Below are 25225 nucleotides of genomic sequence, written 5' to 3'. Positions count from 1 at the left end.
AGCGCCCGGGCCGGGGCCGCTCTGCGCTGCCGGGTCCGGCCGTCCCGGCACCCGCGGGGACCCAGAGGACCGGGGGCAGCTGCCCCGCTGCCTGCGCCGAGTGCCGCCCGAGGGACGGCGCGTGTCCCCCCGTACCTGCTCCCCGCCGCCGGGCAGCCCCGCGGGCACCTCGGGGGCCGGGGCCGGGCTGGGAGCCGGGGGTGAGCTCGGCGCGGGGCTCGCAGCCTCTGTGGGAGTCGGGCTCGCGGTCAGGGCTGGGCTCGGGGCCGGGGCGCTGCGGGCGCCGCCGGAGCCGTCGGCGCCGCCGCGCAGCGAGGCCAGGTCCAGGGTTTTGCTGTCGAAGGCGTCGGCCACGCTGCAGAACATCCCGCCGCGCTTCTGCCGCGGCCGCGGGCTGCCCGCGCCCAGGCCCGCGAAGCAGGCGGGGAGCGGCTCTTCCCGCCGCGCCGCCATCGGCACCGGCACCGAGACCGGGACTGAGACCGGCACCAGGACCGTGATCCGGTACCGGTACCACGACCGCCACCCGGACCGTCCCGCGCGGCTCCCGCCTGGCGTCGCGGGTTGCGGCGGCTCCGCGCGCTCCGCTCCGCTCCGCCCCGTCCCGCCCCGCGCCCCCCCGCAGCCCGAGGCGGCGGCTCCGCGCGCGGCCCGCGGGCCGGGCCGGGCCGGGCCGGGTCGGGATCGGCCCGCGCAGCCGAGCGGGAGCCCCCCGCGACGGCGCCCGCGTCCCAGCAAAACCGCTCTATTTTGAAGGTTTAAAACAGTTCTTTTATTAAAAGTTTACAATAATCTATGTATTTTACAAATGAATAGAAAGTCTCTCCATATATATCATATGAATCACGATACAAAAATATGTGTAAAATTCTGTAACCGATCAGTGTCCGGCCCTGCCCCAGGCGTGTCGGTTACTGCTTCAGTACGGAACCAAACGTTACACATTTTGGGTAGGGTAGTAGGAGACCATATCAGAGGGCACAAGGAAGTCACGGCACAGCGGCCTCTGGAAAAAACATTTTGTCTTGTTTCTATTTTGCATAAATTTACAATAGTTCCTTTTTATAAAGTGTACAATGCTCCAATGCGCAGCTGGATTAGGCTGCCTCCTCACAACGCCCCAGCTCCCTCCTGACTGCACTGGGCCCACGGGCAGGGCAGGGTTTGGGTACCACAGCAAGGTGCAGCGCGCGGGCACCGCGTTTGGGCACCGCGGGTGTCTCGGGCTGCCCGGCCGGGTAAGGCGCCCGGGGCGCCCCGGGGCGCACGAGGAGCGGGCGCCCGCGCGGGAGCTGCATGGCTGGAGGTGCCGGCACGGCCGGACCCCAAGTCCCCACACGCTGCCCGACAGCCGGGGGGGAGGCCCCCGTGTCGGATCAAGCAGCGCATTCGGGCAAGTTTTCTGTCTGGGTATTTGTAAGAAATAAATGTTGTTTAAAACATTCTTTGAGACATTTTCTCTTTCCTATGTACATATCCTTTTTACATATAAATATGAATATATACATAAGCATAATCACCTATTTACATACTTATCTGTCCTGTACAGTTAAATTTTTACTAAAAAAGAAAAAAACAGTGATTAAGAAAGTCTAATAATGGGGAAGCAGAACCAAATTGGCCAGAATACAGCCACAGGGTGGCCAGATGAAATAAAAAATGAAATGCACCCAAGCAAGTATGAAAATGTTCTCTTTTTAAAGCCCTAAGCAGTGCATCGAATATCATGCATATTCATAGAATCACAGAATGCCCAAGGTTGGAAGGGACCTCAGAGGTCATCTAGTCCAACCCCCTGCTCACGCAGGGTCACCCAGAGCACGGGACACAGGGCTGCGTCCAGCAGGTTGTAAAGATCTCCAAAGAAGGAGGCTCCACAGCCTCTCTGGGCAGCCTGTGCCAGGGCTGTCGCCCTCACTGTCAAGAAGTGTTTTCTCAAGTTCCTGTGGAACTTTTGGTGCCTCAGCTTGTGGCCGTTTCCTCTAGTCCTGTCGCTGGCCACCACTGAAAAGAGGCCGCCCCCTCCTCCTCACTGCCTCCCTTGGGGTATTTCTAGACACTGCTCAGGTCCCCCCTCAGCCTTCTCCTCTCCGGGCTGAGCAGGCGCAGCTCCCTCAGCCTGTGCTCACAGGGCAGACGTTCCGGGCCCCTGATCATCCTCATAGCCCTGCGCTGGACTCTCTCCACCCATATTCCCACCATAGCAGCATCTCAGGTCCTAGGTGCTCCTGGAACGTGAGCTCTCTAGATTCAGGCATTTAGTTTAAGGCATTTTGATAGATGCCAGCATAGTCTGATCATCGCGTTTCAACCCAGCCATTTCCTCATAGCAGTTGGGTAATTCCTGGGGTTGAAGACGGGCACAGTACTGCTTGCTCTTGTCCCAGGTAATAAAGTGTCATAAGACATTCAGGATTTTGGCAGAACTCAAAAACGGACCTTTAGAGTTTAACAATGTTGTAAGTAGGAAGTGCAAAAGTCAAACATTAGCTCTTCTATGGAATTCCAGTATTAGTATTTTGATCTGGTAGAATCAGGATTAATTAAATTACTTTTATCATATAGTCATATGCTGATATCAAAATTCATAACCTTTGATTTAAAATGTTTTAGCTTACTACTTCAGTACAAATATAACAATTTCATGAGCTTTTCATTCATTTTCTTACACCTTAGTAGTTCATCTCCCTTCACCATTTACAATGTTCATTTTACAACACACATCGATAAACAGATATCCAAGGATTTTTTAGATATTCAGTACTAGGGATTTTCTTCTTAGCTTCATTTATAAAATCAGCACAGATTTGGAAGTGGTGTAGATACCTGCAGGATAAGACAAACATAAGGATTAATGGCAAATGAGGTTCTTCGTCCAACACGCGACTTTTAGTCCCTGTTCTTTCTGTTCCCTGGGATTGTGTGATTGTGTTAGACGTTCCCAAGGAGTCCTACAGTTAGTGCACACATTTACATAGAGGGCTTGCAGAGCTGCTCTCTGTGCTCTGAGAAGACACGTAGCAGAGGTGCTCTGCAGCCCGTGCCGTGCAGCCCGTGCCGTGCAGCCCGCGGCGCCCGGCGCGGCTGGCGGCGCGGGGCAGGAGCCGCGGCCCGGGGACGGGACGGCCCCGGCTGCTGCGCCGGCGGCAGCAGCCAACGGGCCCCGCGCTCCCGACCCCACAGAGGTGCTGCCGCTTACTGTCCTGGCAGAAGTTAAGGAGCAAAAGAGCTAAGACCAATCTAGCTGCATTTCTAGATCAACCGACTAATGAGAAGAACTGATGAAGCAGATGAAGATGCTGAAGGCCTCATTTTGTCACAGCATCTGCTCTCCAGTAGATGTGACTTTGTCCCCATGTCCAAACCCAGGGAGCTCTTCCCAGACAGGATTGAGGAGGGAGCTGCACTGCCCATTAGGCAAAACAACCCGGAGGGATTTAATAAACAAACCCTAAAAAGGACACAGGACCCAGAGAAATCAAATACATGCACGCAGGTGCATATATACATACAAGGAAGCTAAAGGGATGTAGGATGAGTTTCCCAAGCTGCCCGTGCTGGGCTGGGAAGTGCCTTCTCCCATGATCTTGCTACTGCTGCACTCGCGGTACCGGGACATGCGGGTCACGCTGCCCCAACCAACACACGGCAGATGGTCCCTCTGCCCGACACCCAGCACCCAGGCACGCATTAGCACCATAAGCCACCATATGGCTCGGAGAAACAGATACCACTAGTCACCTAATGGCATATTTTACAATTTCTTGGGAAAACTGAACATTTTCCAAGGAAAAATGAGAGGCAACTAAAACACACAGGCCTTTATCCAGACAGCTCAGTCAGCAGCTTTGTAGTATCTTATTCTGCTTATGCAGCCTGCACTTAGGAACTTCTGTTTTGCTAGTTAATGCAAAATAGATCTTTTTGTATCTGAGTACATGATGATAGGATAGACCAAACACCTCGAGGAAAATTAAAAATAAGTAATAAAAATGTGAGGAAATATTGTCTACACACTACAGCTGGGAAAACACAGCATGCCCCATCTGAGGAGCAGCTACTGAGTAGGGGCTTGGGCAGCAAGGTGAAATCTCCTTGTTTTAAGTATATGGTAGTATTGCTTGAAGCAGCCATAAACAGCATTAGTAGTTGGTCTGCATGCTCTAGGAGGGCTCACTTCTCCAGGAACAAAAACAGGGAGCAGGCGTAAAAGGCGTAAGGCTGTTTACAGGCGGGAAAGCCTGAGCTGGTGGCAGCGGCGCCGAGCCAAGGGCTGGTGACGCGGCAGGCGCCCGGCAGCGCGCCGCGCCAGCCGCAGCAGCAGCGCCAGTGCAGCTGATGTTTGACTGAGCTCTTGGTAATGCGAAGCGAGCGGGAGTGGCGCGGCACCCGGCACGGCGCGCCGGTGTCACCCTGCGTCACCGCCGCCAACCTTGACGGCTGCGTGCGGAGCCGGGAGGCAGCGAGCGCCGAGGCCCCATCTCCGGCCCGCAGGGCTGCGCTGACAGCAGCCGAGCGAGCCGGGGACACGGGCGAGCGGCTCTGGTGTCCCGGCCACGCCGGCATCCCCTTCTGCCCGCCCTCTTCCCAGCACCGCTTCCCTGAGCCCCTGGCCCTCAGCCCGCACTCGGCGCCCTTGCTGCACACATGGGGAAAGAGCCGCAGCGGCTCCTCTGCCGCGGGCAGCGAGCAGCACCGGGGCCTGCGCGGCTGCCGCTGCTGCAGCTCCTGCAGCTGCTGCTCCTGCTGCGGCTGCTGCTCCTGCTGCTGCTCCTGCGGCTGCTGCGGCTGCTGCTCCTGCGGCTGCTGCTCCTGCTCCTGCTGCTGCTCCTGCTCCTGCGGCTGCTGCTCCTGCTGCTGCTCCTGCGGCTGCTGCGGCTGCTGCTCCTGCTCCTGCTCCTGCTCCTGCTGCTGCTCCTGCGGCTGCTGCTCCTGCTGCTGCTCCTGCGGCTGCTGCGGCTGCTGCTCCTGCTACACTAACGCCGAAAGCCTAAGCCAAGGCCCTCAGGTGTGTGGGAGCTGCCATCCCATGTCACTGCTCACCTGCAGCCTCAACCCAGTGTTTCTTTGTGATTAAATTAGTTCAGACCACAGACAATCAGCCCAAGTGGCTCTGTCCTTCCTGAGACACACGCAGCGGGGAAGGGCATGAAGAGCGTCCTTTGCTGTCTAAGAAACCCAGTAGCTCACAAGCAGGACAGTAAAGCCGTCTCCGATGGGATGCTCCATCACATTCCATGAGAAACGGTGACTTCAGAGAGCTCTTATATAAACCCCACAAACATTAGAAGTTAGGGCCCCTCTCACTATGGAAAATGTAAGTTTCATCACTCACACGTGAAGACAAATTCCTTCCTATCTCCCCAGTTTAGGTTGATGCTATGAAGGAAAATGTGGAATTCCACTTCCATGCTAAGAAGAATCCACCAGGCACAGCTTCCTATCTGCCTTTCCCTTCCTCTAGCATAAGGTCCATGCGCAGCATGACCCAGAACAAAGAAGCAAATGAGGACGTTTATGGCATTTCCAACCCCTACTCTTATTGCAGGCTGGTATTTTATGCTCTTTTCTGCTAGTCTTTTCTGCTCTTTTCTGCTAATCCCTGACTGCCTGAGCCCCACAAGTGGCTCAAGACCATGCACGCAGTTCCCCTACTGAGCAAAAAGCTCCGTTCACCCTCATGCAGCTCCGGGCACCCGTGGAGCTGCCAATCAGCAGGGAATACTTGGCACTGTGACCACGTTTAACACCATGGTCAAGTGGCTTTGGTGGCAACAAAACCAGTCATCAGCCTCAGGTATCTCTGCAGTGAGCAATTAAGGCCAGTCTTTTTTCTGGCCAATTCATGGAAAGGCAGCATTCCTACCATGGGCAAAGACTATTTGACTGCAATGCAGCGTGCTCAGATTGCCCCTGGACTGGTGACTTGCTGTTTTCATTTGGCATTTCCCATTCTGCAGGTGTATTTTTTGCAGTGAAAACCCTGCTGCTTTGGAAAAACCTGTTCTTTTCCTTGTGAAACAGACAAGCCCCTGAAGGCGAGCGAGGCGGCGCGGGCCGTGGCGGGCGCCGGGCCGTGCGGACGCTGCTCTGGCCGCACATCCTTGGGGCCGCGGCGCCTTCGGGAGCCCCTTGGGGAGCGCCCGGCGTCCCCGGCGTCCCGGCAGCCCCGTGCCGTGCCGTGCCGCGCGCGGCCCCGCTGACCCACTTAGCAGCTCCGTCGCCTTTCACGGTCAGCGACCCGCGCGCCGCTGCGATACCAACAAAGGCACCGCCGGTTTTAACCGTTTCCATCCACCCGTCTCTGCAGCCTCATGGCCTAAGCAGAGGGAAACTGCTCCTGACAACTGGACTATCCAGCAAACGGCAGAAGGCAACACGGCTTCGGTTCGCACACTTACACCACAGGAGGCTACGTTACTTTTATCTATTCTCCTCATGTTTTGCTTTTTGGCATACTGGCTCGGGCAGCGATGAGAGCTATTCATCTCGCCCCTAGCAACCCAATTTAAATTAATTGTCAGTGCAAATCCCCAGTTATTAGCAGCACATCAGGAGCACAAAGGCAGAGGTGCTGGGGCCCTGCGAGACCCAAAGAACCACCCAGGTCGAGGACCAGGAGTGGAGCTGGAGCTCTGGGCCACGTGTTCAGCACTGCTCTCTGTTGCACATAAAAAGTCTTGGTGTGAATTTAAATCTGACTATAAATGTGCATCATCTACATCTCATGTAGGTAGATGCAGCTGAGGTGAAGAAAATGGTTTTATTCTGCATATAGCAGGCAATTATAGCAGTAGGTTACTCAAAACACCTAAGACAAACCAAAACGAGCCCCGCTGTGGCCACAAAGCTGATGTTGTGGTGGCTCTTGAAAAGCAAAATTCACAATCAGCAGTTATTTCTTTCCAATTTTGTAGCATGTATTGCTTATTATGTGTTATTCCCTAGAACATTTTAACATAATTTTCATATAATTGGTAAGTGATGTCAGAATGCTTTCTAGAGGCCAAATCCAGTAGGAAGCAAGCATTTTGGTATGGAAGATATGGTATGTGCATAAAAAGTATATCATCATGCTCTATTATGGGAATTTTAGATGATATATTGCTACTTAGGATACATCTGAAATACATGAATAGTGTTTATTTTTCTAGTAAAGAACGAAAAGTAGTTTAAAATATTTTTCTTGTGATACTTGTAATAGCATTGCTCTTTCCGTGGAGCGGGGCATGAGAGCGCCCGGGCAGGAGGGACCCGGCGCTCAGGCACCCAGCGCACGTCCCAGCTCCCTTGTCCCGGCACCTGCGGGATCCCCGCTGAGCAGCTCCACCAGCAGCTCCCTTCTGCAGACAGCCTCCCCACGGCGCCTTTGAAAGCCTGCTTGCAATTACTGCTTTCATAAATCTGCCATGGTTTACATCTGCAGCTTTGGGCGTGTGCTCTTGCACATGGGTGCAGCAGAGCAGCAGCTCGCCATCTCAAAAATCCATTCTGTTTGCAGGTTTTAATGCTGTTTTTGGAAAGGGAGACTCTTTGGTTCAACAATGTGTATTTTACAGCCTCTTACCTTAGTGACCATTGTGCACTGGCCATGTGTGCTCATCCACCGTGAGGGCCATTCTGCCTTGCTCTGCCAACGCGTTACATCTCTAGAGCGTTTCCTTCTTTATAACAAGGAGGAAATCGGTCACTGGGACACGTTTTCTTTAGGAAAAGCCAGGACAAGAGAGGAATTTCCTACCTCCACCCCCACAGCTTTGCCCAATGCCTAGTTGCTTGGGGTGAATTTTATACTTCATATTTCTAGAAGTGAATCTTACAAAGTAAATCAATAGTTAGGAATGTGATTTGAAGCAAATATATATATTTTAAAAATGAGGACCCTAATTGAATCTGACACACCTATTCCTAGACATAAAATGCATGCGACGTAGCCTAGCCGCTCCCCGAGGCGTTTTCCAGCCACTCTGTGCACTCCCCAGAAATGGATAAAAATAGGAAACAAGAAGTGTCTGTGGGAAACCCATCTCAAAAGCAGCTGCATCTTTGGGTGGAAACAGCCTGAATCACAGAGAGGAAAAGCAATGAAAAAAAACTAAGTGATCCCATGATTCATCCTTCTTGCCTGTTTGTTGACATAAATGTTATTTTCTGCAAGGAAAATATGCCTAAGCTTTACACCAGTTTCTGAAATTGCCTGATAATTGCCTCAACTTCTCCAATTACAGGAGGATTACAGTAGTTCTATAGGAGCACATAAAGGGAGGTTCTTGGTTTTGAAATTTAAAGAATACAAGAATAATCAATATAAAAAGTATTTCATATTATAATCAGATTAAAAAGTCCTGGATAGAGGCATAAGGGAGTTTTCATTTTTTTCTAAAATAATAAATAAATTGCTAATATGGACAATATAAAATATTTCTTACTATTCTTGGTGTGATCTTTTTCATACTTTACATGTCACTGGAAGAGTTGGAGGTCAGATTACAGAAAACATTGCCTCTTTGCAGATTTGCCTACGGGGCAAACATAACCTGGTAACGGCTCTGAGGACGGGGTTTCAACTGAAGTGAATTAAACATGGAAGATTGATGGAGATGATTTGTTTTGCCTGACTGAATATCTTGGTTCCTCTCTAAACAGCAAAGAGACCTCTTGCTACCTAGAAGCCCCAAAGATGAAATGGGACTTCCTGCAAATTGATGCTGGAGCATGATTAAGAAATGGGTTTTCTTTTCGCTTTGCTATTGCAGATCAGCACAACGCCTTCCTGAACGTTTTGCAGTGCTGCAAGCCTTGGAAATCAGTGCTGTGTGTGAGCATGCGTGTGCGCGTGCCCGCTGTTAGTCATTTGCAAATGCAAATGCCTTCCAAACACGAGGTCACTTTACAACAGCTTTTCCAGCTGATTAATTCTTGAAGCTGGTATTACTGTGCCCTTTAGGCCTTATTTTCTTGAAGGCTGGTCCTTGCTGTTTACTAGAACAGGGCAGCTGAGGGGGAGGACGGTGGCCGCACGATGGGGGCCATGCATGTGGCCCCGCCAGCTGCTTGCTGCACTGCAAGGTCTTGGGGTGACTCTTTTGTTGGGGCTCAGGGTCTCCAGCCTGAACCATTCCAGAGTTTCACAGCCTATAGACACAAACACAGTAACTGCAGCCAAGAGGAGCGTGTTGCCTGCCCTGGAGAAAGGCAACTGCCACCCCAATACCGGCAGATGGGAACAATCAATGTTTTACCAATAAACTCGCTAACTGCCTCAAATCAACAGCTGCCAAAAAGCTTAGCAGATGCAAAGGCCCTTTTAAATGTTAATTAAGGTGTTTAACTTGGTATTTTATAATGCCTAAGTGACCTCAAATCGGGTCTTTCCAAGAGAAAGGTGTGGAACAGACCATAATATTCTGAAAGGGATACAAGCACCATGAAAAAAAATTGCCATTCCTGTGCACAGGTTTATAGCATTTTTAAATTCAGAGGAAGCTTTTCCCAGGTCATCACACCGTAAGAACACTCGCACAGATTACACGCTGCATATCAAAGACAGCACACCGGGAGCTGCTGCCGCCTTCATCACAGAGTGAGGGAGAGGAAGGGCTGGCCCAGCCGCTGCCCTGGCTCAGCCTGCCCAGGACACACGGGGAAAGGAGGGTCTGGGCCGAAGGCGGGTGCCCGCTGAGGCTGCCCACGAGCCAGGCTCGCCGGGGCTACCAGGCGCCCCGTCCGGCCGCGCCGGTGCCTGCGGGGAAGCCGAGGATGCGGCCGCAGCTTTCCAGCTTGTCCCAGCAGCTCGCACAGGTTTCCAACGTCACCACTTGCATGGAGCATCCTGCCATGGGGTTAGGGGCACCTCCGGAAACACCCCAGGGAGCACGGCAAGTGGGAATGCAGCTTCCCCGTGTCCAGCTCCAGAGCTGAGTTTGAGCTCTTAGATTAGAAAAAGGTCAACAATTCTTCAGCTCAGCTGGGCAGAGCTGTGAGCACGAGCCCCTCGCGTGACCCTCGCTCCCCTTGAACGGAGCTCCCAGGGTTCTTCCCAGTGCTGCACGGACATCCACACATCCGCACCGGCCCTCTGCATCCACCTGCACAGCAGCCTCCCCCGGGCACTCTGCCCAGCATTATCTGTTCGTGCTTGGGACTCTGGAATTTGATATTTCTTTAACCACCATAAAAGCAGAGCTGCCAGAGAGCCATGGCGAGTCCTTCCACATGTCTACTTGATCTATCTCGCTGCAAGCTGCCTTCAGAGCAAGTCGTCGCGAGATGCCTGCACGGAGCCACCAGGGTTAATTCCCGGCGCTTCATCATTTGGGGAGCAAATGCTTCAGGAAAGAAATGTTAATAGCGGCTGCTTAGCATTTTAACTGCCTTCCTTTTGCAACCAGGAGACCTTGATTTAGAATCAAGAACGCTGCTTAATGATCTAGTTTTATCTATGTCCTTTTGCTCCGAGAGGCAGCTCAGACGCGCTGGGGTGGCGGGAGGCTCCCAGCAGCTGCGCGTCCTGCCGGGCGGGGAGCACTGGCGAGCAGCAGCAGCTCCTCGGCCGAGCCCCGCGGCCTCGCAGGGCGCCCCGCGGCCAGCGCCGCGGCCACCCTCGTCTGCGCGCACTGGCAATTCACACTGACGTTGTCATCTCCATGCATTTCACTTCTTATCAATGGCTGAAACCTTACAGCAGAAATTCTATGCAATAAGACATGCCATGGTTTGCTAGACATTGCTGATGATTAATCTGCAGGGAATCTCTGCACACCACTGAACCACTGTCTACTCTTTACTGGGACCAAGACAGCTACAGAGGAATCAAGCCGTAATATAAATGAACAGGCCTTGAATCACTCACTTTAGCTTCCCATTAATCCCATTTCGTAAAGTGAAGGCTGCTCGAAGGCTTGAATTTCCCATAAGCAGTTCATACTGAACAAAGATTTTGGGGCTGTTTTGGATGTATGGTACAACAAAGACTCATCAATTAATATTCTAATAAAGTAGGTCATTACCCTCTTCTTTGCACCTCTACAACACAAGCCTTTGAAATGCACGGAAATGTAGATGCAAGATGCATCTTGCAGGGCAGCCATGCAAGCATTATGTGCAAATAGCTGATAATATCCTCTACAGATCCTCTCTGCTTCTGACCTCGCAAAAAAGCGTTTCTCAAAATTAAAGCAAATGCATTAAAAAAAAGAAAGAGTGCTAAAGTGATCTAAGGAGAAATAAGCTACAAAAAGCAGAGGCTCATACGGAGACATTCAGCACTAGTGTGATAGGAGGCACAATAATCTTATTGCAATGTAAATATGCTTAATATTTTAATATTATATCGATCCATGTGTTAATTTAATCAATAATCTCTACTACCAGCTGGAAGCCCTTGCAGACACAAGCTGACGTGTCTCACTGTGCAGACGTGACCCTCCTCTGGAGTGAACTGTCTCATTGCAGGGTGGCACAGGACCTCCCCTGGTTTTCTGCATCAATTGTCCATGTAATTTAACATAGGGCAGCACCTCTAATCCATTTATTAAATGCAGTTTATTTGGAAAAGCTGCAGCGGGATAGCAATGGGCAGCAACTTCTCTCTCTCAAGCACCGCATACGTGGACTTCGCAAAGACCAGTCCTGAATCTCCTCATTTATGTGTGTGCAAACATCTGCACATGATGGATATTAGGTGAAAATGCAAATCCTAAAGCCCATCCTGAGCTTGAGACCAATTTTCTTAGACAAATAACTATTGGTAGTAAGCAAAAGGGAATTGGTGGCCACCCTCTCTGCAAGCCTTTGTAAACACAATTTCTGCTAGAAAACCATGCACTGAGACCATGGAGAAGTGCGAGCCCCGGGAATGCTCCTCCTAAGCAGACCTGGTTGCAGGAAATGATGTTACATTTGAACCCTTCTTGCTTATTTAAGTACTTATTAATTACTTTACTTGTCAGCTAAAGGTTATTTCAGCAGATTCTGGATTTATGCCTGAAATATAGAAAAAAGATAGCTGTTTTTTATGACAGAACAGTAATGTAACATTTCTAAGTAGATTTCTCTTATGGTGCTATTTATTTTTACAATTCATATTTATATTGAATAAACAAATATTTAAGAGAGTTTTAAAAAGTCATATTCAATTTATCATTAAGCCTACCAAAATCATTGGAAACGCTTACAGTTTGGGGGATTCTCATGCCTTCTGTAGATCTAAAAGCTACTGCTGAGAAAAACATGTTTATTCTAGTGACAAATGTGCTAATTTTTTGACAACACGTGTTCGGCACAGGCAGGGCCGCGATGTGCGCCCCGGGCTGCAGCTTCCCTGTGCGCGCGGACGGTGCTGCCTGCTCGGCAGCAGCTCCTCCCGCGCTGCCCTGCTCGGTGCCCGCAGCCCCCGCGCTGCCCATGCCCCCCATGCTGCCTGTGACCCCTGCTCGGTGCCCGTGCCCCCCGCGCTGCCCGTGACCCCCGCTTGGTGCCCGTGACCCCTGCTCGGTGCCCGTGCCCCCAGCGCTGCCCGTGACCCCCGCTTGGTGCCCGTGACCCCTGCTCGGTGCCCGTGCCCCCAGCGCTGCCCGTGACCCCCGCTTGGTGCCCGTGACCCCTGCTCGGTGCCCGTGCCCCCMGCGCTGCCCGTGACCCCCGCTTGGTGCCCATGACCCCTGCTCGGTGCCCGTGCCCCCCGCGCTGCCCATGACCCCCGCGCTGCCCGTGACCCCCGCGCTGCCCGTGCTCTCCTCGCTGCCCGTGGCCCCCGCGCCCCTTGCGGCTCCGCGGGCAGGCGGGAGCGCTCGGCTCGCACGGAAATGCCCGTTCGGGACATAACAGGAGGTAAAGCATTGCATTTCGCATAGACCATGCTCGCCACTGCCCCTGGCGTTACGGAACAGAACAGTGACAGGAAATCTAGGATTTAAAACATCAGCTAAATCCCTAGTGCCTGTGTCCGTGTGTCCGTGGGGCTGCCAGCACGGCACTGCCGCAAGGAGCACCTCAAACCTGCACCGGGAGCCAAGGCGGCTCAAGAAAACACAAAACGCAGGAAACAGGGGCTCTAGGCACGGGTGTCCGACACTCGCGTACGTACACGGTGCCTTGGCCTTTGCAGAAGATCTGAAGCTGCACCTTTCTCTCTGCCTAGGCACATGGCACAGGCGCCTCCAGCAGAATCTTGTTAAAGGTCACTGAGACATTAAGCCATCACAGATTAGGAGAAGCCAGAACTGAAGGCAGAAATCAGCTGTCCCCTCACCAAAGCTCCCAAATGGCTCCTTCCACATCCAGCATTGGGGAATGGGGTATGGGCAGGACCTGCATCCTGCCCCTTGCAAAAAGGGCTCGTGGGCTCCAAGCTCCTTCTGCTGGGACTGCCCCTCGCTGCTCCCTGCATCCCCGGGCGAGCAGGAGCACAGTCCCACTGCGAGCTCCAAACTGCTCCCTGGGCTTTGATTTAAGGGAGGCAACACTCATCTTAAAAAACACTGAGCCAAAATCTAGCTTTCTGCTGAAAAGCCATTTCAACAGACATTCCCAGGCACCTCTAATCATAACACAATGTGGTTTTGCTCATAACTATTGCAAATCCAACAGGCTTCGGAAATGAGGCACGCATTTATAACCAGGGCACATGCATGCACCTTGAACCAGGCTGGTCAATGGTGTGTGTTAGTGCGGACTGGCCAAGCCTCTCCTGGGGGTGTTGCTTTGTAAATCTGCTCTTTCTAAGAAAAGCTCCCCATGGTCACTCACTGATCTCAGTCAAATCCCAATTAAATTATAGCAGGGCGTTTCTGGCAGGAACACAGGGTTTGAGCTGGTGGAGAACCCTGTTTGAAGACGGATGTAGTCAGATGCAGATGCACAGGTCAAGCTCTTAAGCACAGCATGCATCACCGCAAACAGCACTAAGCCCAGGCTATTTCCAGCAAATACCACTTAGGACAAATAATTTCCAATACTTCTTGCATGGATCTCTCTGCATGCGGAAGTCGTGGTGGTTTAATCTCCAAAGCAGTGATCTTAGAGCAGCAAATCAACAACCTGCGTTCAAACGTGTTAAGATTTTGACACATGTTAAGATCTGACAGATGTTAAAATTAAGATTTGAATAGACATTCAGTTTAGAAAATGTACTGGAAAGAAAATGAGAAGAAAACTGATGTGATGAAGTACAAAAAAAGACAATTTCTCCTTCCAAGCTGAAAATTAGATCCTTTAGGTTGCTAGGAAAAGTTGAACCACTGATAAGTGATGGGGAGCCCCAGGCAGAACTGGCTCCAAGCAGTCCTGCTTGGACTGTGATTGCTCTGATTACTGGTACCAATCTGACTGCAAGGTGGGAATTCTACTTTATATCATTGTTTTTCGAAGATTTCAATATTTTTCATCTTTTAGGGAGGGAGAAAGGAGTCGAGGAAGCACTGGTCTCTCTGAGCATGACAAACTGACCTCAACTATCCCATGGGTTTCTACTCAGCTACCTATAAAAGGTAAGTGAATGTATTAAGAAAAATAAATATTATTCAGGAAAGTATTATGTTTTTTAATTCTCAAGCAAAACAATTATTTTCTTCTATTGTATTTGAGATATGTATCTTTAGAAGTCCTACGACTGTTTGCTATTCATACAAATTTGATGTGTATTTCATTATCCAATTAATAATATTTGTGAGTGACCATGGATCTAAAAAATAAAATTAGCACTTGCTCTACATCATATAGAAACACAATACCTAAATGACAGATTAAAGTAAAATGCAGATAAATAATTTTTACATAAACAAGCTGTTCAGATAAAAATTCACTCCCATCACTATATTAAATATTTTGATCTGAGCAAGACTGACTCCTAGTGATGTAATTAGGAATCAGTGATATAATATATATAACTATAAAATGAATCAGCTTTATGTTAATCAATCCTCCTTACCTTTCAGTAATTCTTTGGTTTCACTTCCTGTCTTGTATTTCCAACAGACATAGTTTCCTCGTCACCATTTGGTCCCTCTGGATGTTTTAGAACCACCCTAAGCATGGAAAATTCCAGATGTGATGTTGTCTTAATTAATCTCTGCTAAATCCAGATGTGTGCACTTGGCTTCAGTTGCCTTTTGGTGAATGTCATTCAACGTCATTTATTTCCAGTTCTTTCCTCCTCCATTTGTTCCAGAGGATTCATTTTTCTTTCCCGCCTTTGGAGAACTGTCCTCTGCAGAGTTGGTGCTTCCCTGCTTCCACGATTCAAGCCTTTCACAGCAGGGACAATACTCGCTTTTAGCTCCATTTTTCTCTCAGCTGAATTTTCCGTGGGAAAATGATAAGTCTTTGCCATCATTCCGGAACAGGAAATTATAAATTATTGTGCTATCTTTCTCAAAGTGCTGTAGGGCACGGTCTTATGAAACCTCAAAAAAAAAACCACCATCTTGTTTCCCAAAGGGTTCAGACATGGCTTCGTTTTTTTTCCCCCACACTGGCTGTGCGGGATATTCCACAAACCACGAGTTGTGGCCTCTGTTTTTCAGATCAAACACATTCTTCTGAAACTATCCACAACAGATTTAGTTCTCCTCCTTATTTGAACTGTTTGCAAAATACTTTTTCAAAGTATTTCCAAAGACCAAAACACTTTGTTTTCACTCACATTTATGTTTTCATAAGTTACCACTCAAGAGCTCATTTTTAAATCTTTCAAGATAGATTCTTAAATAGCTATGAATAACAAATATAAATGAGTGACATATAAAACAGGACGTGTTCACTTCTACACAGAAGCAATTTACTGCCTGCTTAGCAGGGAACGAAAACATATTCAGTTTATCTGAATTAGTATTCTGCTTTCTATGTAAAGCTGAAAGTGATTTCAAGCAGCAGAGATAAGGCTTCCTTGGAAGAAGTCTCTAACTGTTAAGAAGAGAGGGAAGGGGATTTTGGCTTTCTCCTCATCAGGTTAGTCAGAAATGCAGAGTCAGGGATTTCTGTCGCGCGGATTCCACGTGCTAAGACACTTCCAGACATCTTAATTTATCTTCACTCTCACGGGGCTGTAAAGATCTAACAGCTCTGCCATCTTCAGTGGCAAAATACAAGATATATTGGGGCTTTCTGAAATTGTAATGTCTTTTTTTCGAGCTTGGTAACCAACGCTGTCTTCCTGTTAATAACAGTATGAGCATTTCTAGCTTCCTCAGAAGGCTGAAACAAGGAAATATATAAAAACATGGATCAAAGAAAAGTATACACAGTTAAAAATAACATTACATTTCTGTAAGGGCTATTTATATATATTTGAATTATACAATTCATATGAAAGCATTTGTGTCTTCATATACAAATGGGAATTCTTCCTCTCAGTGACTCCCACAAGATGGTAGCGATGCCCTAACCTGCCCTCTCTGGAGCTGCCAGATTTTTATCTGCTGTTACTCAACTTGCCACCAAACAAACAGAAAAAAACAAGGTTCCCCCCAATGTCAAGGAGATGTTGCGTCTCCAATTTTCAGAAGACGCAGAAAGTACATAGTTGTAACTGTCACGTGGTGGTGCTGCTAGTGTCCAAACCCAAGGTCTTCCAAAAGCCTCATGGGTTTCCATTCTGGGGAGATCTGGGATGCCAGGTGACTCCACAGATCCCGGGCAGCAGCAGCGATGCTCTGCTCGCCACGGAGCAGACACTGGAGAGCTCCCAAGTGCTTACCTTTTGCATGGAGCCTGCTGAACTATGACCAGAGAATGAAAGCTAAAGAGAAAAATAAAAATAAAAATAAAAACTGAAAAGGGAAGGGAGGAGAGGAAAAAATGGAAGAAAAGAAAGAGAGTAAGATTTTACAGTGTTTAGTGAGATATAGGCCATGGTTACAGACAGAGCACAACAAAACTGAGAGAAGCGCGGAGGACAAGTAACTTCTACAGGGCGCTAGACTATGTCCCAATCCCCATCGCACCCCCAGCATCTGTCCTGTGGTGAGGACCACATCTCCTGAACCATCACACCAGCCTAAGGCCCCTGAGTAGCTCAGGAAAAACTGGGAGGAAAAGAAGTTAGCTGAATGCTTTCAATAGTTCAAAAAGAAAAGTGCTGCTGACAGTTGAGTTTAGTTTGGGGAGAACGTTCAACCCAAACCCTCTCGAGACAGGAGAGGAAAAGCGACTGGAAATCCTTGCCCATACAGTGTGCGTGCCCACATCGCTGAGCCTGCCACCTGCTTCCTGAGGGGGCTGGACACCCCCAAGCCCTCATCTGCTTCCACAAACTTCACATCAAGGTCTGTGCTCAGGATCTTAGTGAGGGATGGCAAAAGGAAAGCCTGGCTTAAGCTTTACACCACTCTTTCTCAAATGAACTAATGTGAATGTGAAATGTTTCCCTCAAGCTCATTGCACCAACAAACATAAGCTGGGAATGAAGATCTGGAAAGGCCACTTTTCGTGAGTTACTTTTTGCTTGTCTCTCTGCTGGCTGTTTTCACCAAAGAGTGTTGAAATCTCGGTGGGGGGAAGCAACAGTGCCCATGCTGCCTAGAAGGGCACAAATGGGAGCATCAACACTGCATGTAGTTCAGACAAGAGCTCTGGACATTGCTTAGTTGGACACAGCATAATTGAGGAAAATTCACGTGATATGTACAACAATTGTAATGCACAAAAATGTTACCATAAGCAATGTTAGCATGAGCAAAAATTATAGGAAAAAAGTATTCACAACAATGTGTTTTGAAACACTCTTCTCTTAGCAAGGATGAAATGAATATATGGTCATACACAATTGCTTCAGTTGCATCACCTTACCTTTTCCTCTAATTCTTTTATTTGTCTTTTTTGCCCTTCAATTCTTTCTTCTAGCTCTTTAATTCTCTGTCAGATTTAAAATAAAGATTTTTTATTAATTAAGCATAGATGTACCACAGAAGTAACAAAAGGTACAATTTCTATCTCTGAAAATAATGCATGTACTGTGTTTCTAGACAAAATGGTGTTTTAGGCTGAGTCCTCCCTAAGTGGAGCATTGACACAGTCTGTATGACAAACCCAAGAAAACCAAAATGCCCTGTTTTGGGGGCTAATTCGAGGCAGCCCCAAACCACCCAAGCAGCCCATTCTCCATGGCGAACATGCTGGAGCTCACGGTGCTCGCCCGCGGAGGCCGTCGGCGCCAGCGCGTACCTGCTGCGCGTGCTGAACGAGCTCCATCCTTTCACGCAGAATCTGGGCGTCCCGCTCGCGGAGCTCACTCATCACCTGCCGCTTCCACTGCTCTACCGCGCTCTTCAGCTTGTCTTTCTCCTCTTCTGAAAGAAGTTCGGAAATTTTGGCTCCAGCTTCTTGCTGCAGGGCATCATAGAGCATGGCTTCTAATTCCAGAATTTGCTAATCAAAAACAACATGAGGCTGTCAGCTCAATCTCTTCACTGGTCAGTTGAGGATTTTGTGGGGAACTGAAGATATCGCCCCAAACAGTGGGACTTGAGGGATAGAGGGATAGACAGTGATAGAGGAGGTGTGTGCTGAACCCCTGCAACTGCCAGTGTCTTGAACCAGCTAGGTTAAAGAGCCTTCTACGAAGCTGTTCCCAGCAGTTCCTCTGGGAGACTTCTAAGATTTGAGAGGCCTCATCTCCAGGAAAGAAAATCTGTCAGCTTCGCAATGTTCTTGCATTCCCAGGCTGCACCCGGTGTATATAATAAAAGAAGCCTTAATAAGAAGAAGCCTTATTTTTTACTTCACTGCATTAGAAAATCTCACATCCACCTAGTTGGAGGGTAGATATATCCTCCAGCTTGATACTGAGTGAGAGATGAAACAGGGAGTGATGCAACCTTTGCATAGAATCATAGAATCATAGAATCATAGAATCATAGAATCATAGAATGCCGAAGGTTGGAAGGGACCTCAGAGGTCATCGAGTCCAACCCCCCTGCTCACGCAGGGTCACCCAGAGCACGTGGCACAGGGCTGCATCCAAGCGGGTTTTAAAGATCTCCAAAGAAGGAGACTCCACAACCTCTCTGGGCAGCCTGTTCCAGTGCTTTGTCACCCTCACAGTGAAGAAATGCTTCCTTAAGTTCCTGTGGAACTTCCGATGCTTCAGTTTGAAGCCATTTCCTCTAGTCCTATCCCTGCCCACCACTGAAAAGAGGCCGCCCCCCTCCTCCTCACTGCCTCCCTTGAGGTATTTATACACGCTGATCAGGTCCCCCCTCAGCCTCCTCTTCTCCAGGCTGAACAGACCCAGCTCTCTCAGCCTTTGCTCATATGGCAGATGTTCCGGGCCCCTGATCATCCTCRTAGCCCTGCGCTGGACTCTCTCCAGCAGCTCCACATCCCTCTTGTACTGGGGAGCCCAGAACTGGACGCAGTACTCCAGATGTGGCCTCACCAGGGCTGAGTAGAGGGGGATGATCACTTCCCTCGACCTGCTGGAGACGCTCTTCTTAATGCACCCCAGGATCCCGTTGGCCTTCTTGGCCACCAGGGCACACTGCTGCCTCATGGTCAACTTGTCGTCCACCATGACACCCAGGTCCCTCTCTGCGGGGCTGCTCTCCAGCAGGTCCACCCCTAATCTGTACTGGTGTCCAGGGTTATTCCTCCCCAAGTGCAGGACCCTGCACTTGCCCCTGTTGAACCTCATGAGGTTTCTCGCCGCCCAGTCCTCCAGTCTGTCCAGGTCCCTCTGGATGGCAGCACAGCCCTCAGGGCTATCAGCTACTCCACCCAGTTTGGTATCGTCGGCAAACTTGCTGAGGGAGCACTCCAGCCCTTCATCCAGGTCGTTCATGAATAAGTTGAGCAAGACCGGACCGAGAACTGACCCCTGGGGGACACCACTAAGTACAGGCCTCCAGCTGGACTCCGCACCATTGACAACCACTCTCTGCACCCTGCCATCGAGCCAATTCCTAATCCACCTCCCCGTCCACTCATCTATCCCACACCTTTGGAGCTTGCCCAGGAGGATGCTGTGAGGGACAGTGTCAAAAGCCTTGCTCAAATCCAGATAGACCACATCTACCGCTCTGCCCTCATCTATCCAGCTAGATATTCCTTCGTAGAAGGTGATCAGGTTAGTCAAGCAGGATTTCCTCAAGCATGTCCCTTCCAAGGATGGTAACGTGTCTCGGAGCTCTCTGTGACTGCAGAGGTATTGCAGTATTATGCCTGAGCCTCTAGACAGACTGAATGCAAAGGCCACAGATGACTTTTATGATAATTTGGCTGAATTCAAAATTAGTATCAACATTTTTCTGCATCTGAGGTTGCTGGTTTTATAACTAACAGGCTTAGCAAGCTCAGGGAAAGAGTGCTGAATTTGTGAGAATAATAAAACAGGGCATCAGGACTTACAGATAGTGCTGCTTCTTGAAAGACAGTAACTGTGTTGTCTCTGCAGCGGTGAGAGATGGAACTACAGTGAATGGTCTGCCCCTCCCAGGCATACGTTTAAAAGAAGATTCTGCATTCACCTTTCAAATAATGCCAGCATTCTCGCTGAACTTAACTGCCCTTACACAATGACATTATTTGAACATGTTACTGTTGGGCTCCTAGCCTTGGCTATATGATTGTTATACCTCTCTAATTATACTGACTTTTTAAGGAGAAAAAAAAGGAATAGGGAGATTCACTGTTGTTAAAGCAATTGCACTAGTAGCCACTGTGCTAGCCAAATATTTTTTATAGAAAAATGTGAAAATTATACAAATCCTACAGTTACAGGTGGTGGTAATCTGTTGGTTGTAATAAGAGGAGGGAATTCCTTTAAAACAAATCGATGCCCACAGCTCAGCAACTGAGCAGGGCTGCAAAGTCCATTATAGCCTAAGGAGTGTCGAGCCCCCTCATACTGATTTTTCTCACCTTGTGAGCTTGATCCAAGGACTGTTTCCTGAAGTCAAGCTCATCATCCAGGTAACCCTTTTGCTTGCTGAACAGCTCCTACAGACACAGAGATGAAGTTAGGGCAGTGACCATGGCAGGAAAATAGCTGTTCTTTTTGTTGCCTGCCATCCCTCTGCCTTCCTGCCATTGCTCAGTACCTTTTCGTTCTCAAGATCCAGCATCTTCTGTTGCAGTGCAGACTCAGTCAGTTCGATCTGCTGCAGCCACTGCAGATGAAAACAGACAGTGCCAGATGAACACACTGGGGGGACACCGACTGCCTAAGCCAAACGTCTCGGAGCAGCCAAACCCGTGCTCAGCCTTCCCTACCACGCTAGGAGATGCCATTACATATCTCAGCTAGTCATTTTAATGCAATAAACAAAAGAGAAAAAAATGTATTACAAAAATGTGTACACCAATTCATAAGCATTATTTCAAAACCTACCCATACTAATGTTTTAAAAATTTGCTAGGTAAACAACATTTTAAAATAAACAATGTCAGCCTGAATGAGATGTTCACTTTGAGAAAAACTAGTGCAAGTCAAATTCCACACAAGGAATCGTGGCATTCTGTGCAGAAACTATTTCTATTACAGGCTTTTTCAAATAGACTACCCTGACAAAGCCATATGCTTTTATAGCATAAGTAAATGTATAGGTGATGCAATTGTTCTTACCTTTTCAGCCAATGTGAGAACTGTCCTTGCCTGTATGACAACTACTTGCTCTTCGTTGGTCAGATTCTGCACCAAAAGCAGAATACAATTAAAACAAATCCCAGCGTCTCATTATCAGTCCACTACTTGGGCTCTATTGCATTAAATAAATATGAATTAAAGATGCTTGAGGAACAACAAATCAAAGTAAATAAAATTAGTATGTTGATGCAAAGCTGTTGTAAAACCATCTGTAACTGTTAACATTGAATTGTGATCAACACATAACTAATTATTTTAAAACTTCGATATCTACAAAAGAAAACAGTGTTGACACTGGATCTTCTCTTCCTCCAGCAGGGAAGGAACCCACAAGTACAAAACAAGATCAGGCTTGGCTGGGTGCTACTCAGTAAAGACATGCAACCATACGATTTCTGTGGTTTTTTTACACACAATCCTTATCCTGCAATGCCAAAAAGCATGATTTTGGAAAATTCACTAAAATGAGAGGTTTTTGTTTTTGTTTTTTAATTAAAATATGGAAATCATGAATTGGTTGGCTATTGCTGACAGTCTTCAATTATTAAAATAACATTTGAGAACCAGGGACTAAAAGAGAGTTACCAGTTGACTGGCAATGCCCTGGCAATGCCCTGGGAACCCACGTGGTGGGTTTTCTCTATGCCACTCGCTTTGTCAAGCGGGCTCCAAAGGGGCCGCTTTGGCTGCTGCACCACCTTGCTTTTATCAAGGGTGCCAACACTATGGGTCTCTGCTACAAACTGTGTTACCTCCCAGGCAGCTCTGTTGGGCCATGGAACAGTTACAGATTGCAAGGCCTCTCATCCCAGACCAAAGTCCCACTTGAAAGACATGAAGACGACACTGTAGCGAGCCAAGGTCTTAAAGCCTGATGCTGGCACACAAGGATTACAACAGCTGTTTTTAATGAAGTTCTGCCTTTTGGACAAGAGTATTTGGACATCCATTATGACACAATTTTTTTTTTGTTCATGTGCTGTCCTCCTTTTTGCAAGAATTACTCTATTGGGGAGTACTCAACAAATACTGGGGGGAATTCAATAAAGGAAGTGGAGGCTTCACTGGCAAAGGATTTCAGAATTACTTTTATTTACGTCAGTGTGAATATTATTAACCGCTGCAGTAATCATTGCACTTTAGTTCAAACCCCCTGTGAGCTCCTGGCCTGACGCTGTGGAGCAGAGCACAAGAGACCTTGTGCACAAAGTGCAGAATATATGGATGTACATATGCATAAACATAGGATTTTACATACTTAATGCATGTATTTATGTAATTTCAAAATGGTAGAGGGAAAACAATTATTAATTGTTTTTCCTTTCATTGCTTTGTTGTAACTCCTTCTGTTTAATGCCCTCATTATTATCTAAGATTCACAGTGATAGTCAAAATTAAAATGCACAGCTGATGAAATTCAGAAGCAAAGCAAACGCAGAGCAGGCAAATAAGCAGATCTATAGGAGCAGTGGCTAGGAAAAAAAAAAGTGTTTTTTTTTTCTCATACTATTAACAGTTTAAAAGTATTTTTATAACATTAAGGTATTCTGACACATCTGACACATCTATCAACAAAAACCTTAAAAAGCTGCAAAACACTTAGCTTGTAGCCCATCCTTTGCTCACAGCGAAGACAGGTTGTGCAACGGAAAGCCAAGAGTGCTGTGCCACGCTGGCATACAGACAAGAATTTATCAAAGCATGCACAATTTATTAAAGGAACATACACTTACGGCGTTATCCCCTAAAATGTCCAATTTTTTCATCAGCTCTGCTACTTCTATATCCTAAGAAGAGAGAAAACCAGGAGTTTGAACAGATAGCTTAATTTTTTTTGGCAAAAAGAAATAGGAAATGAGATCCCTTACTGTAACGCCTTCAGCCTCGCAGTACACTTGCAGGGGGCTTTTCCCCTCCTTAAAAGGAATGTGATGGAAGTTGATAGCAGGAGATCTCCTTTCTCTCTCCTGAAATCAAAATAACAGTGTGTGGTTACTCACCACTGTGCTTTGCATATTTCAACTTTGTGATGAACCAGATACACACTATCCGAGAACTGTCAGCTCTGCACCAATGTGAAGGAAACGTCCCCAGGTTGGTTGTTGCGTGCGGGGAGCACAGGGGGCCGTGTCCGTGTGCCCGGCGTGGCACGGGCCGTGTTCCTGGCCCACGGCTGCTGCACGGGGCTCAGTCCGGCAGGGACGGCCTCCCGCGCGCAGTGGGCACCCAAAGAGAGGCACCAGCCTCCCCGGCACCAGCCACGGCTGCTGAGCCATTTACCACATGCGCCTGCACGGACACGATGTACTTACACCTGTCAGCATTTATATTCCCTGGGCAAGTGGCTGTCTTGTTAGTTTCTCTCTAAAATACATGGAAAATGGAGTTTCCAAGGGCTTTCAGATTCTGTTTATGTAATTAACAGTACAGAAAACGGAAGCCTTAGTGGAGTAAACAGAGCAGTCTAGGCCACATGATTCCTTCTCTGCAGGTTTAGTAAGATTTTGGCAAAGAAAATGAAAAGCTGATGGTTATTTTTGATATGCTCCGTAGAACAGATTGAATAGAGCAAAAGTGCATCTGTATCCTGAAGCAATCTTCTGCATCTGAAAACTGCTTATGTAGTAAAGCACTATAAGAGCCTGTCAGGATGCCCGTATGGATCCCTGCTTTTTCTATTTTGCCTTCGCTTTGTACCAAACACTTTGGCAAGGTTCAGTGAAACACTGATCTTTGGAATAAACCTTGAGGAATTCCAATATCCTTGTTGCCTTCTGGTAATAGATTCACAGAGCAGGTAAAAAGCACAGGAGTTGTTAGCATTTGCTTACTTCAAGCTCTAATATTCTGAACTCCAGGAGCTCATTCTGATCTTTGGCATCCTGAACATCATGCTTTAATCGAGCTTCCTCTGCTTCCATTTGTTTTATCTGCAAAACGAAGCAGTATGGGTTAGCACCTTTTTCACAGTTCCACTGGCGACGAGCCAGGTGGCCGCTGGGCAGAGACTCAGCCCGCAGCAGGGGACACCCTGCCCCTCGCAGGCTCCTGAAGCGCCGCTGGACTCTGTGCTTGGCCTGGGTCCCCGTCCCACAGCAGCTCTGTGCCCCAGGCACGCAGGCAGGCCAGGCTCTGGCCAGGGCTGCTCGTCCTGCATGCTGTCTCGAGCCAGCTTTCCATGCTATTTGAGACTGGCTTCCTGAGCAAGGTATTACCTCAGATGCAGCCCAGCTTGGGGCCGCGGGCACGTGGGGAGCTGGCGACCTGCCCCTCAGAGCCCTTTCTCCCCGTGATGCAGTGGGCGCCTCAGCAGCTCTGGTGATTTACAAAGAGCTACTTATCCCAGGCGAATTGCTTGCAACAGGGCTGTGTGAAATAGGTTAACACTTCAAATATACACCTTGCTAAATGCCTTAAACTACAAACACTGTTTCAGTAATACAGACAGAAACACTGAGCACCTTCTCTACAAGTTCTTGATTTCTTCTGTACAATGCTTGCTTCTCCTCAATCCACTTCATGTCCTTGAAAAACAAATCAATATTATAGTTAAAGCTGGCAATACATAACATAAGCACAGAGCAAATGTTTCATGTGATCATTTGCACAGAGAAGACAGAGTAGCATTGCATAAGAAACTGTAAT

At 48.3% G+C, this 25225-nt stretch overlaps 2 protein-coding genes and 1 long non-coding RNA gene across 3 annotated transcripts in view; all 3 read right to left on the bottom strand.

Annotated features, from left to right (window-relative positions):
* The window catches only part of DPYSL4 (dihydropyrimidinase like 4), a 7836-nt gene extending 7383 nt beyond the window's left edge, over positions 1 to 453 (bottom strand). The window contains exon 1 of the mRNA XM_026036224.1: positions 136 to 453. Coding sequence (XP_025892009.1) covers positions 136 to 453 — 318 coding nt within the window. The remainder of the gene's footprint in view (positions 1 to 135) is intronic.
* Positions 454 to 2213: 1760 nt separating this feature from the next.
* Positions 2214 to 15630, bottom strand: LOC112944719. Its single transcript, XR_003248824.1, has 2 exons — positions 14930 to 15630; positions 2214 to 2826 (listed from the first exon to the last, which is right to left on the bottom strand). It is a non-coding gene; the product is annotated as an uncharacterized LOC112944719 (long non-coding RNA).
* Positions 15631 to 16021: 391 nt separating this feature from the next.
* JAKMIP3 (Janus kinase and microtubule interacting protein 3) overlaps positions 16022 to 25225 on the bottom strand; it is a 62561-nt gene continuing 53357 nt past the window's right edge. Inside the window, exons 12-21 of the mRNA XM_026036225.1 lie at positions 25042 to 25104; positions 24412 to 24510; positions 23449 to 23547; positions 23308 to 23367; positions 21560 to 21625; positions 21036 to 21104; positions 20857 to 20934; positions 18163 to 18366; positions 17788 to 17853; positions 16022 to 16194 (exon numbers count right to left, since the gene is read on the bottom strand). Of these exons, the coding sequence (XP_025892010.1) occupies positions 16072 to 16194; positions 17788 to 17853; positions 18163 to 18366; positions 20857 to 20934; positions 21036 to 21104; positions 21560 to 21625; positions 23308 to 23367; positions 23449 to 23547; positions 24412 to 24510; positions 25042 to 25104 (927 nt within the window). The 3' untranslated portion in view covers positions 16022 to 16071. The remainder of the gene's footprint in view (positions 16195 to 17787; positions 17854 to 18162; positions 18367 to 20856; positions 20935 to 21035; positions 21105 to 21559; positions 21626 to 23307; positions 23368 to 23448; positions 23548 to 24411; positions 24511 to 25041; positions 25105 to 25225) is intronic.

Source organism: Nothoprocta perdicaria, unplaced genomic scaffold (assembly GCF_003342845.1).
Source record: "Nothoprocta perdicaria isolate Ctin4 unplaced genomic scaffold, notPer1 scaffold_172, whole genome shotgun sequence".
Classification (NCBI taxonomy): Eukaryota; Metazoa; Chordata; class Aves; order Tinamiformes; family Tinamidae; genus Nothoprocta; species Nothoprocta perdicaria.
Note: the sequence above shows the minus strand (reverse complement) of the source record. Positions and strands in the feature narration are given on the sequence as shown.